This window comes from Drosophila kikkawai, chromosome 2R (assembly GCF_030179895.1).
Source record: "Drosophila kikkawai strain 14028-0561.14 chromosome 2R, DkikHiC1v2, whole genome shotgun sequence".
In the NCBI taxonomy this organism is placed as follows: domain Eukaryota; kingdom Metazoa; phylum Arthropoda; class Insecta; order Diptera; family Drosophilidae; genus Drosophila; species Drosophila kikkawai.
In genome coordinates, this window is record NC_091729.1 from 13,581,079 (window position 1) to 13,594,850 (window position 13,772).

General features: G+C 37.7%; 1 protein-coding gene and 1 long non-coding RNA gene across 3 annotated transcripts; one reads left to right on the forward strand and one right to left on the reverse strand.

Moving 5' to 3' along the window:
* Nucleotides 1-352: 352 nt before the first annotated feature.
* On the reverse strand, nt 353-9,410 carry LOC108082589 (putative inorganic phosphate cotransporter). Of its 2 annotated transcripts, none has more exons than XM_017178052.3 (4): nt 8,304-9,410; nt 2,073-2,209; nt 925-2,010; nt 353-856 (listed from the first exon to the last, which is right to left on the reverse strand). In XM_017178052.3, exons 1-4 carry the CDS (start codon nt 8,389-8,391, stop codon nt 692-694), a joined length of 1,476 nt encoding a protein of 491 aa, XP_017033541.1. In that variant the 5' UTR covers nt 8,392-9,410; the 3' UTR covers nt 353-691. The 2 variants fall into 2 exon arrangements, with proteins under 2 accessions (XP_017033541.1, XP_017033542.1); XM_017178053.3 differs by lacking the exon at nt 8,304-9,410 and adding an exon at nt 3,639-3,778.
* Nucleotides 4,232-4,765, forward strand: LOC138928021 (uncharacterized). The gene is made up of 3 exons (XR_011444477.1): nt 4,232-4,362; nt 4,464-4,497; nt 4,557-4,765. It is a non-coding gene; the product is annotated as an uncharacterized lncRNA (long non-coding RNA).
* Nucleotides 9,411-13,772: the final 4,362 nt, after the last annotated feature.

Consider the following 13,772-nt stretch of genomic DNA (forward strand, 5'->3'; position numbering starts at 1 on the left):
GTAACCCCTTATAAAATTTTGGGAAAATGCCTCAAAAAATTTTTTTTGCCAGACATATCTAGATCGACTCGGCTGTTGATGCTGATCAAGAATATATATGATTTATAGGGTCGGAAATGAGTCTTTCACTGCGTTTTAAGCTTCTAACTGAAATTATAATACCTTCAAAGGGTACAAAAATATTCTATCTATTTTGTTTCTCCTCAACTATAAACTTTTTTGTTATTATTAATACTAAGAACTTAAACAATAAAAATCTGAATATATATTTTCTTGACCTTCAAACAGGCTAACACCCACTCCTACCCTGGAAAAAAGGTCAACCACATCTGGGAATCAAACATTTCTGCGGTTTTATGTTCACATGTCTTACATGCTTAATTTATTGTGTTTTTCTTATTTTTCTTCTTTCTTTTCGGTTGAGCTTATCAATTAGTCGATACTAACTAAGACTTAAGACGAGGGGGAATGCAAATACAAGGTATTTAAATACAATTTACAAATATACAAGCGGCGGAAATGCGAGAATGCATTGCCCGCCCATTGCTACAGTTAGGGATCCTAACTTAGGATTGACAGTTTGACAGTTTCTTTTTTTTGGATTCGGTGGACCTGTGGCTGGACTGGCGGAGAGAACTACATAGCTGACTAGGCGGTTTCTAAGTCCACTATTCCACTAAATTCGTCGTCCTTAGTGCTGCGACTCCACCTGGGGAGTGGAGTTGCGGCGGGGCTTCGGCGGAGGATCGTTCCAGGGCTGGACACTGGCCTTGCCGAAGATCACGTACAGAGTGTTGCCCACCAGGTAGATGCCGGAAGCAATGAAGAACACAATGCGCCACTGCTCGGGATCGTGCTAGAGAGAGAGAGGATCAAAGGTTAGTTAATAATTCAGGATCCTTTAAGATAATGCCAAAAACCCACCTCATCTGTGACAATAAAGCCCACGATCAGCGGGGCAATGATGCTCATGATGTTGGCCACTCCGTTGGTAATGCCCATCAGGATACCGGCAAAGTTTGGTGACAAATCAATATGGTTCATGTTGTAGCCCAGGTAGGTGGCTCCATTCATGCCCACAGTGAAGCAGAGCAAGACCACAGCCAGCTCCGATTGATCGGCTCCCACATAACCCAGACACACCAGCGTGATCATGGGTATCCACAGACCAATGGAGTTGAAGAGCTTGCGACTCGTCACCGTGGACACGCAGTTCCTGTTGTTCAACTGGGCGGAGATCGCGGAGAACACAAATGACATGCAGAACATGCAGACATAGGGCAGGGACGACAGCAAAGCATTCGATTTGATATCCTTGCCCAGGACATTCTTCATGTAACTGGGAATCTCTGTGAGCAGCGTCCAGAAGCCCCAGTTGTGGGTGGAGTGAGCCACAATGAGCACCAGGAAGGCGGGCGATGTAAAGAAGCTCATCCAGGGCGTGGGCAAATGTTCCTTGGGCACCTCAGCGGCATTGCTCACCTCGCTGGCATGTCCCATCTCAATGAGCTTCCTCTCCTCCGCCGAAATGCTCTTGCACTCCGAGGGGGAACCAGCTCCGAAAAAGAAGTAAATCACAGACCACACGCAACCAATGCCTCCGGAGATGTAGAAGATGCTGGGCCAGCCGATGGGCGAGGCTGCTATCACTCCACTGGTGGCCAGCATAATGATGGTTCCAAACTGATTGCCAGCATAGGCGCAAGTGCCCAGGGTGGCGCGCTCTTTCGGGGGAGCCCAGTGGGAGAGGATTGTGTGGGTGGAGGGGAAGACCACACCCTGGCAGAGTCCTTCCACGACACGCAGGGCACAGACCAGCTGCCAGCCTCCAATCCTGGCACAAATAGGAGTGAGGATATTCAGGATAGAGCAGATGCTCAGTCCAGAAAGGATCATGATCTTGCCACCGAATTTGCGGGCCAGTTGACCCGCAGGCACCTGGGTAATGACATAGCCCCAGAAGAAGCTACTCAAAAGCAGGGATTTCGTTTTCTCCGACCATTCGTACTCCTGAGGAAGAGAGGAGAAGTCAATTTAGAAAGGTTCTTGGTTTTATAAAGATTTATTCTGACCGGAAAATTGGGATTCACGGAGGCAGCATCAGTCATGGCCACCACAGCCACGGACAGGTTGACTCTCAAGGCATAGGCCACCGTCAGGGCAAAGAAGAGCAGGAATACCTGAAAGTGTCGCACTCCCAAGCCGGAATCTAAAATATATTAAAAAACCCATAACGATTAGGTAATGTTATAACTGTAATCTATAAACCGTATTGATCTTCGGGCCAATCAATGGGCAATCAGACATCGATTAGCTAATGCTTATCACCTATCAGCCAGCTATCAGCTTTATATATATATAATTATAAGCGTGCAGTCTTTGTAGATTTGTGGCTGTGTCTGTAGGTCACCTGTAGGGCAACGATTTACCTTTCTAGTTTCAAGTTTGTGGCCACAATTTAGCGCCCAAATTTATCATCATCCCTTATCTCTGGCAGACGGGCACGCTGTAGATATAATTATTTGCCTTTCTATTTGCACTTTGGGGGCAGCTTCTGCTACTGAGTTCCTGGATTATATGGGCCCCATGCTTTCCGTAAAAAAATTCCATTCATAGATATGGCGCCGAAATGTCGGCCATGTCTGACACTTAACCCCTTTGCTCACCCGCGTCATATCCATATCTATTTATATTTCTATCTCTCCATGTAGTTGAGACTAGTTTTCTGTGTTTGTTTAATCTCTGGTTTAGTGACAGAGATTAACTAGTTGTGAGTGGGTCATAAAACTATATCAGTTACAACGGATTTGCACTTGGGGCTTAAGTGTCATCGTAAAGTCCTTCAACAGGCCCCTTTTTTTTACTCAGATTTTTATATTTTCTTGCTAAAAAGGGGGCTCGTCTTTTATGGATATTTTTGTTATCAATGCTGATAAGAGTTTTTCTATGGGTTTTAAAGAGGCTATAGACTTTTAAGCTTTTAAGTATTTTTTTTTTTACTGGGAAAATGTTGGGGTCAAGCTTATTGAGTTGGGAAAATTATGAGGTTTACATATTTTCTAATTTTTAACTATAAAGTAAAGTATAACTAAGAAAATATGTTTTAACAGGGTTAAAGAAAATTATAAATTTCATGAAGAGTCATAAAATATATATTAGTTTTTATTACATGATTTTGGATATTTTTTTATTTGAATGGGTTTTAATTTAGTATATTAATTACAAATATCTTTAGTCGAAAGTTATGCTTATAAACAGTGGAGAATATTGTTGCAATAGAAAAATATTAAGGCAATCCTTTTAAAGCGTTTTAAATATAATTTTGAATCTTAAAACGTTCTTAAAATATCGCAAATTTTATATAGAAAGATTTACGATATAAAATATAGTTTAAATAAATTTAATTTGATGAAATACGCATAAGGACCACTATTTTTTTGTTTTCTATTTATCTTTATTTTCCAAAATAATAATTTCACAATATTCAAGATCTTTAATTTTATATTTTATAGACTAATTAACTCTTTTGTAATGTAATAACTTATTTTAATTACAAATTTATCAAACAAAACACACACTTTTCCCTAACATTAGCCTAGGTAACTCTCTTGGTTAAGCTTCTGTAATTAAGGACCCACCTTCATCCTCAAAACGACGATTCTTGACAGTGGTAACCATAATGGCAAGTAAACTGATTAGCTCTTGATACGATTAATAATTTTAATTGAATTTAATCACAGCTAAAACACTACCGTACGGCTTGGAGCCTGTTCACTAACTGATGGATTCTTGGCGTAGCATCCGCAGGTGCTTTACGCAAATAGCCAGAGTCAGGGGCTTGATCACCTAACCAGCATCGCGCCTGGGAAACCGTATCTGTATCTGTACAAGTACCAGTACGAGTATCTGTATCTGTAACTGTAGCTGTATCTGTATCTGTATCTTCCCTGCAGTACCACATTTCATCAGTAGGCTTTTTCATCAACAAATCATCAACGCGCCGACTGCGACGCCGACAGAATCGACGCTCTGCCGACTGCTACTTGAACCCGAACTCCCTTCGGAGACCCGAACTCCCTTCGAGTCCGATTTGTCGGTGCATGCAAAAAAAAACAAAAACAATTTGCATGGGCTTCGTTTTTTGAAGTCCGAAACAAAGTAGAAGACGCAATTAAAATAGATTCTCGAAGGTTCGACTCCATATTTTCGGAGCAACGGTTTTCGGTTTTGTCTTGCTTCTTCTTATTCCCTTTGCATTCGAAGTTGAAGTGCTCTGCACTGCAGAAGTGTCGTGTGTTTCATTAATTAATAAATATATTATTAAATAAATTCGTTCCGGGCCTTATTGGAATATATAAAAAGGTGAGTAAAGTGAAGTGTTTTTAATTAAATAAAAGCCTATGTGTATTATTTTAATTATTATATATTATATATTATATTATTTTTTTCTTTTCTGATCGCAGTAATCGCCAACATATTGAAACGAGGATCTTTTGGGTAAATTCTATTTAATTGTATTATTATTATACCCTTGATTAATTATTATTTTTTTGTAGATGCAATTGCCCAAGTGGATAGAACTGAGCCTCCAGAGAAGTTACTGCGCAAAAAATTTGGTCTACGTCAATAAAAAGTGGAAAACCGAGTAGCAAACAGACCCTGAGGCCTTTCAATATATGGATTTAATGTTAATTGTTTATATTTGTGTCTTAGTGTTGGTTTAGAATTAGTAAGAATAAATAATATTAATAAAATCTCAAGAATTTAATATTATATATGAAAAAAAAAATCATCAATAATTCATCGAAGAATCATCATCATTTCATCGATCAAATATTGATGAAATGTTGATGAAATACTGATGAAATGTTGATGAAATACTGATGAAATACTGATGAATTACTGATGAATTACTGATGAAATACTGATGAAATGTTGATGATTCATCAGTATTTCATCAACATTTCATCAGTATTTCATCAACATTTCATCAGTATTTCATCAACATTTCATCAGTATTTCATCAACATTTCATCAACATTTCATCAGTATTTCATCAGTAATTCATCAGTATTTCATCAACATTTCATCAGCCTTTCATCAGTATTTCATCAATAATTCATCGATGAAATGATGCTTAAATGTTGATGAATTGCTGTTGATGACAGCCTATGACATGCCCATGTTAAATTCATCAGTAATTTGTATGGCAATTCATCGCTTAATCATCAACAAAACGCTTCGGCTATTGATGAAACGTTGATGAAATGTTGATGAATGGTACTGCAGGGTTACTGTATGTGACGTTAGCTGTCGCCCTGTGTGTGATTTGTTGGCCGTGTAAAAGCGCGTGGCAAGCGCAGCAGCCGCCCACTTGCACCCTCATCCTAGTCTTGACTTGGAATTTGTGTACGTACCCCCCTGGGTGGAAAACCTTATCTTCCATTGGGTAATCTACAAGGTTAATTCGATGTAACCATTTCGGGCCGATCACTCGGTCAAGGCATGTCCTCGGGCTGGCTGAGTATCAGAACTTGTATCAGTAGTGCTACCATTATTATCCGGAATTTATGGCCCCTCGATTTTTCTTGAAATAGCTTTCATTAGCTACTCCGGTTAGCTTTGAACTTGAAAGCAGTTTGAAATTGGATTCATATTAGCTTTTCATTCAGTCAGAAAAGCTTGCAAATCAGAAAAGCTATTAAGCAAAAGCTGCAATGTTATTGTTTACTACGGTTGAACTTGGCTAAATAGCACTGAAATCTGTTGGTTAAAGCATAAACCATAAAGCTTGTGGAAACCACAAGTTGTCTAATTGTAATTATCAGGCCAATGGATTGGTAATTAAATTCAGTTTCTCACAGAACACAACGATGATGAATGAATAAATAAACTAATGAGCGATGTGTCTTTCTTTCGACTCGGGGCAGGGGTCTTAGAGGGTATCAAAAAGGTATCAAAGAGGTATCAAAGTGATAAGGATATGGCCAATTTGGCAGGCGGAGTTTCCCGCCTTAAGACCAACGACTTTCAAATGTCCAGGCACTTGAGGCCAGATAGCCAGCTCCACTCGATGACATTTATGATAGGGCCTGGGGTCTAGATAGGGGTTGATGGGGGTTGGACCGGACTGGTTTGGCCGTCAAGTACTTAGTGGAAGCCAACATTGATGTCACAACAAACTTAGACAAGGCCCAGTCACTCGGCCACCTTGTGTTTGCAGATGGGACAGGTGATAAGCCAGCCTTTTGGCCGACTTTTAACTCTGAATGAACGCACAAAATATAGTATATATATTTATTTAAATTAACTACAACCTATCATAGATTTATTTATGTTATGTTCTATAGTTTTTGCCATAGTTTAACTGGTATCTATTGACTTTATAACCTTCCGCTGTGATTTGTGACCCAACTGGCGAGATGTCAGCCTCGGCATCTCGTTTTCTATTTTCTATTTATTTATTATTTTTTTTTTTGAGTCTGGCGCCATGGCGCCTGCCTTGCCAATTTGAATATCTAGCGAAATTATTTAAATATACAATTACAAATAAACCAAAAAAACTGTTTATTTTGAGCGCACTTTTTGTGTGTAATTTATGCTCAGACGGAAGACCCCGTTCTGGTTTTGTATCAAGTGCTAATGAAAATTTGCATGCCAGCCGCCAGACGATAATTAAACGCAGCTTTAAATTAAGATTTATCAGTGATAAATATGAGTACTTGATATGTACTATATATAACCCTAAAGTCTGGATTGATTTCCCCCTTGAATCGATTTTTTTTGTTTAAAACTTAAGTCAAAGCAGGAACATAATAGGAAATATGCGAGATTTATGTTTTCGCCATATACGCCACCGACTCTAATTGTTCAAAGAATCGTAACTCGCTATCTAGAATCTCTAGCCGATGTTTGCTGTTGTTTTACTTTTTAGTTGCTGTTTTTTAGTCGCAATAGTTGCTCATTAGCCGACAGAACTAAACTGGATTCGCGTCAGACTGCCTGTCGAGAGTATGGGAGCACTCTTTGTGATCTGTTTTGTATTTTATTATATTTTTTTTGTATATTTTTCCCACCCAAACAAATGTGTGTAAATCGGATAATGAGTGCTCCAATATTTGCATACGAACTTTGATGATTTATTTAGCTTCCTGTCTGTCTGAGCTTTGATTATCCCCATTTTCCTTTGCTTTTCGGATATCTTTATAGTCTACATTCGCTTTAGTGACTAAGCCAAGTGTATATTCATTTAAGAACCAAGAAAACACTTGTGACAGGCAAAAAACAAGACCAAAAACAAAGTGAAACAAATAATCATAATAAACAAAAGTTAGAGTCATAGCCACTTAAGATTTAATCACATTTGGCTGAAATTAGCAGCTTGCCAGCACTTGAACATTAATTGTTAAAACGTAATCAAACAGCACTTGAGGTTTTGGAAAACTTTTGCTTAATAATAAATTATGTTTGATTTTTAAGGGTATAATTGATATAAATATATAATTTTTTACAAAATTTTAGAGTTTATATTTTAGCTCTAGATTTTAAGAGAATTTTTTCTATTTGAAGCATTAATTTTAAAAATTTTAAAAGGAACGGGAAAAGAATGAAATATGGTCTTGCTTTTATATCTAAACTATCAATTTTAAATGGATATATATTTATTATTTTTAGGTCTTATTTAAAGCTATAAATTTAAACAAAATTCACAAATATAATACTTTATATTATTACTATTTTATAGTTATTGTTACTTAACTTCTTCTAGTTTAAAAAATGTGATTTCTAAGCCTCTGTTAAAATATCTTACGTTTCCTCTTTTGAAATTTGTACCTTAACAATTAGTTTTCCCACTTAATAGTCTTAATTATTTAATATTTTCTTTTTTAATGTATTTTTCTCCTTACTATCTTAAATGTTTATATATTTTTAGGTCCTAATAGTTTGCTAATCGGTAATTAACTAAATCCCAGAATACACAAACCCCTTTTTTCATACATCCCAAATTAAAAATACATTTTACTGTTCATTTCCAAACTCGTTTTATAAAATATTCATTAAATTTCAGCTGCCTCTAAATTTGAAAGAGAATGAGTTTTGTTTGGAGACCCCAATTAAGATTTTTATTTTATAGAGAGAGCCTACAAAAAAAGTTAACCCATAATATCACATTTCTAATGCGTTTTCTAAACTATTTTCGTAATGTATTCCCTGGTTTTTGTTGTGTTTATCAGCCGCTCCACTCAACGCCACTGACAATGGTTACTTAAGACCCGATCTATTGGGGTTATCTAACCACTTACGTTGGCCCACGGCCTCATCCTCCTTTTTGGAATTCTTGGTGTTCATGTCCATGGAACCGTTGCTACCGCCACAGCACATAAGCTTCATGATGATGATGTTTAAGGGTTTTTTTAACTACTTTAACTTTAAATTTAATTTATTTACTATATAGAAAAAATACTCTATATATTATATATTGTTCTGGCACTGCGCGTTCTTAATGCGGCGTGGTAATTGATTGTTGGCCAGCGATCGAGGCAAATGTCACCATATTCACAACTGTTGTAATTGCTTTCGTTACTGCCCGATTTTGGCCGGTATGTACTATATATAATATAATGACTATTTGGAGTGGTTGTAGTAACGCTCTCGCCGCCGTTGCGTTTGGAAACCGACTGAACGCTGAGTCGGCGCGGGGACTCCATTTATACGCTGCGCTCGATCGCCGGATCGATCCGATCGCTCGGCGCTTGCCAGCAGCAGCGCGGCCCACTTAAACACGCTCCGGTGCGGCTCCAAATACGTCACACGGACGGAGCTCTCCACTCCAGAAGTCATCACAATCCATTCCGATTTCGATTCCGGACACGGCAGGGAGAAATTCCCCAGACCACAAAGCCCCGAGACTAGACCACTTGCCCGGTTCGTGGACAGCCCGTGGTGGGCTGGGGTGGGCGTAGTCGCTGGCGGAGATATCCGTAAAATCGAATCTTATCGGAGTCATCTTTAGATTACCCGACTTGTCAGGGTCTCCTGTAGTACATACTATGTATACATGGAGCACACACGGCGAGTGTAAGACCCGTTCAAGTGGGGCGGACCTCGCACCCAATCAAAGGAGGCTCATATGATGCTCTTGACATAATGATATATTTTGTGGTATCAATCCCGAGGGCGTTGGATTCAAAAAGCATGCACTAGAGATGGCACTGAAGATGGTCTGTCGGTAGCAGATCGATAACTAAAGGAAAATTTATTTAAATAGGTTAACTCAATGGGATGTGGTATGATTTGATACATTTATTAATTTATGATGAATTTATTAATTTTGTATCACTTGACAATAAGAAAGAAATATATCGAATTTATCGATACATATTTTAATACAAAAAATGACCAAGTTTTTATATAACAAATATTAAGCAAGAAAATAAAGTATATATCAAAGATTTAAAGATTTCGAAATTGGAATTAATATATCGAGAATTCTACGATAATTCCAAAAGTCTCTCTTTTATCGATAACTTTCATAGCAGCTCTTCCATCCTTTATACCCACCCCTAGCAGGTGTCAAATTGATACCTACGATCCCGAGAGCGATACAAAATCAGACGAAAACCCCGTAAAACCAACGAAATGGGCCAGTGGAAAATTTATGGCCCGTTGGGGGTCTTGACTTCTCCGAATGAATGAAACTTTTTTGGTAAACACAACGCAGAGATTGAATTATTGGCCGACAAGGGAAACCCCGAACCGAAACGCAAAATATATACACAAAAAATGACAAAAAAAAAAAGAGCGTAGAATGGCGTAGCTAACAAACTGGTTAAGTGATCACTTGCCGCACTCGTGGATGCCACGGAACTTGAAGCTACAAAACTATGGGGCTTCAGAAATTCCCGGTACTCCCTCTAAGTGAAGTGCTCTTGACATTAGGGCACTTTCACTTTCACCTGTCTAATAAGAATTGTTCCCAGTTACCTCACAGGTTAGCTAGCCACCTGTGAGCTTTTCCCTGGCGAGATTAAAAAATTCTTAGTTATGCATAGTTCATGCCTGGCTGCCCTAATGGAATTCGGTTCGCTCTCTGTGATTGTATTCTCGTCTCGTATTGTTTTTTTAGACAATAACTGGAATTTCTTGCAATTACAGTGCGACACGTAGATACTTATAAACGTCTATATATATATATATCTCTGATCTCTTAGCTGAAGCCGAATTTATGGCCCCCGCAAATGAAAGTTCGATCTAATTTTATGGTGCGTCAGCATGGCAAACAAGTATGTCTTAGATACGGAGTATCTCAAGCCAAGTATCTGAAAGATAATTTGGGCACACGTCCGTATCATGTCTGTCTCCTGTTGAAATTGAAAAGAAAACAAACTGATTATCTCTCTCTGCAGACGCTAAAAAATGGGGTTCGAGGAGCGTGCTCCAGAATCGGTGTGCTAAGTGCCAATAAATTGCAGTGTAAAATCTATAAAAAAATCGGTGCCAGGCGGGGGGTGGTCAAATCTCTCATCTTAATCTCTAATCCAGTTGTCATGATGCCGCTATTTGATTTTTTAACATCCCAAACAAACGACTTGCAAGTCAATGAGAGAGGGAAAATAACTTAAAAGATGAGTTGACTAATGGTCTGGTCACGACACAATCACGCATTGTTTAGGTTTTAGCAGACAACAAGAAATTAGGTATTATTTTTGGGTGGAATACCCTACGGGTCTTGAAGCTTTAGTAAAAGATTTTAGCTTCTTAAGAAATTGATTTAAAAGGATAAATTATTAAGGATTTTTCCTGTGAAGTCCATGTTTTTATTTTTATAATTCAGCATCAAATTCTACAAAATTAAATTACTTTCTTCTCTCCCTTCTAAATATTTTTATTTTCGGCTATTAAAAACCTGGATTAGAGACCTTTTTTAAGGGAAAATACATAAATTAAATCGTACCTAAGTAATTACACGTCTAGATACTTTTTTTCTCCCATTTTATCTGCCAGATTTTTCAAGTTTACACCGGCTTAAAACCATTTTCATTAACTGATTAAACAATAGTTTTATTTGCTGTCATAAAAAACACTTAAAATGCTGACATAACTGCAGCTTTAAATGCATTTTTAAGCTGTTTTATATATTTTCCTCTTAATGTTTATTTCAACTGATATAAATCTGTGTCTACGGTACCGAATTAATTGTGTTACCAAAACCGAATGTGTTTTTTTTTCAGACCGATCTCGTGCTAGGCACTAAAGGTTCCCCCAAAAACAAACTCACCTGTTAATGGATCAATCAAGTGACTAAAATAACTTCTATGTTCAGTTTGCAAATCGATTATAATTATTGATTTATGCAAATGGAAAAGGTCTGTGTCATGAGCAGCAACAGTAAATCTTCCGCTGTCGGATGACGAGGCATTTTCCCATTTTCCAACCTAAATAAAGATCACCTAAAACAAATCACGCTATGCTCTATGGCTTGTAAAATCTGTATTTTAGCTGGGTTTTTGTTTCAGGTCCAAAGGGGGGCTAGAGAATTGGTGCAAAAATAATTGTCAGTCAATGCAATTACACATCCTCAGTGGGGTTTTGATAGCGACGAGAGGGGTTTGTCAGTAATTACATTCCGTTACACATTTTTTGCAGTCCAAATTAATAGGTGTAAATGAATTACAGATCCGCCAGAGGTTAGTATATAGTAGGTATATAGATTTTATAAAGATTTTAGATGTGAATTGTATTAGTTCCCCTTTTAAAAATGCCTAGAAACCTAGTTTAAACATTTGAAAAATATTTATATGAAATAAATAATAACTTTAGAAAGCCGAACTACTTAAACTACAAACTTAAGCTTAAATAAAATATTTTAAACTTAAAATTTATACTAAAATCCCTTAAATTATCCCTCAAGAAAACGTATTAACCCACAGCACTGTTGCACAACCACCAGAGAAGTGCGATTCTGAAGCTCTTAATATGCAAAACGTGCTGTTCTGTTTGAACTTGGCCACAGACAAGTTGGCCCGGCGGCACCGGCTGAGTCAAGTTAAGTTCCTCAATACTTTAGTGTTTAGTGTGTGTTTACACCCCCTCCTCTACCGGGTGTCACATGGAAATTCAAGTTCAAGTGTCTGCCGCTCAATGGAAATCGATCGAACTCCCGCTAAATTGGCAAACTTCATGGTAACTAAGCTTAAACGTTAAGTACAGTGTATAGTGTACTGTTTGGCTTTTTTGAGCGGGCCGTTGCGCATGTTAATTGCCACCTGATAGCCGATTTTGGCCGGCGATTAATGGGCACCAATGACATTGAATGGGTACTTCCACCCCCACACATCCCATTGGGTAAGTAATCCCCCTTTTGTAGACTCTATAGAATCCAGAGTCTAGAACTTTGGTATTCAGATAATGATCAGTTGCGGTTTTATCAACCAAACTCATTACACAGGGAGAGAAATATTGTTTACAGGCTTTATATATTTATAGGGTTCTGTTCTGTGAAATTTAGTAGACTTTATAAAGTTTTTTATGATTTAAGGTTAAATGAAGGGGTTAATTAAAATTTAGTATAATACATATCTAATTTTTCTACCTTAAATGATAATTTATTCCTGAAAAAACCCTTCACTTCTTCTCTCTCTGTATCAGCTTTATATGCAGATTTCCAGGGGAATTTCTGGCAACGCAAAAGCCTTAAGTAACGTCACTGTCATATAATTTGAAAGGCAATTTATTAAACCCATATCCACTACAATTGAGTCTACGTTGTCTTAGGCCCATTGGCACCTGGCAGACGTCACAGCCAGGAGAAGATTTCACAGCCAATATATGGGGCACTCACTCACTTGGAACTCGTTAACATCTCAACGCGATGTGAGGTGGCAGATACGTCAGCTGGCAATCCTCAATTTCGGCTTTTAGCGCAGCTAATTCAAGGAATTTTCCGCGCCAGCGCCACTTGACATAGCAAAGTCATTGCCGTCTTTCACATCCCTTATCTAATCGAAGCGCCCCGAAATTAATTACAAATCCATCAGTTGCCGATTTGGACGACAAGCGCCATAAACACCACCCGGCCATAAGCCCTAATCGGCCACTTCCGTAGTATCACAAGGAGGAGCTGTAGGAGGAGGGGGCTTACCAATAAATACAAAATATAATTCCAAAATCAGTTTGTCAAAACATTAAGAGAGACCCTGTGACGGCGGCGATAAGGTGAAATGGTGGCAGGCATAAATAACAAATCTCCGCTAGATCTAAATTCCTTTCCGCTCCAGCACACTGGAGCTATGCCCTGCAAATTGCAATTGTCACAATTTTGCTAAGCTGGAAAAAATACAGCAAGTCTAACTAATTGTAAGTGCTGGCTAAAAAAAAAAAACCCAGACAGAGTTTCATCATAAGCTTTTGTTTGTTTATTTTTAGTTCGTAGTTGCTAATAGTAATTGGTGAATAAATTGATTCATAATTTGGGTTATTTGAATTTTGATGTGAATTTAAAACTTAAAATGAGCGCATTTAAGTGGTGGATTCCACACATTCCTGGGCATTATTTCTAATTTCTAATTTTAAATAAGAGCTAAACATTTAGAAAATGTTGTAATTAAGATGAGTAAAACTTAATATCTAAAATGTCTTAGTCCTTTAATATTCATATTTTAATTTTAAATATATTTATTATAATATTTTTTTACTTTTACAGTTTTAGTTTTTAATTTTCCATTTATAAGATTTAAAAAATATTGTCTCTGGAACATTTTAAAAACGACAGT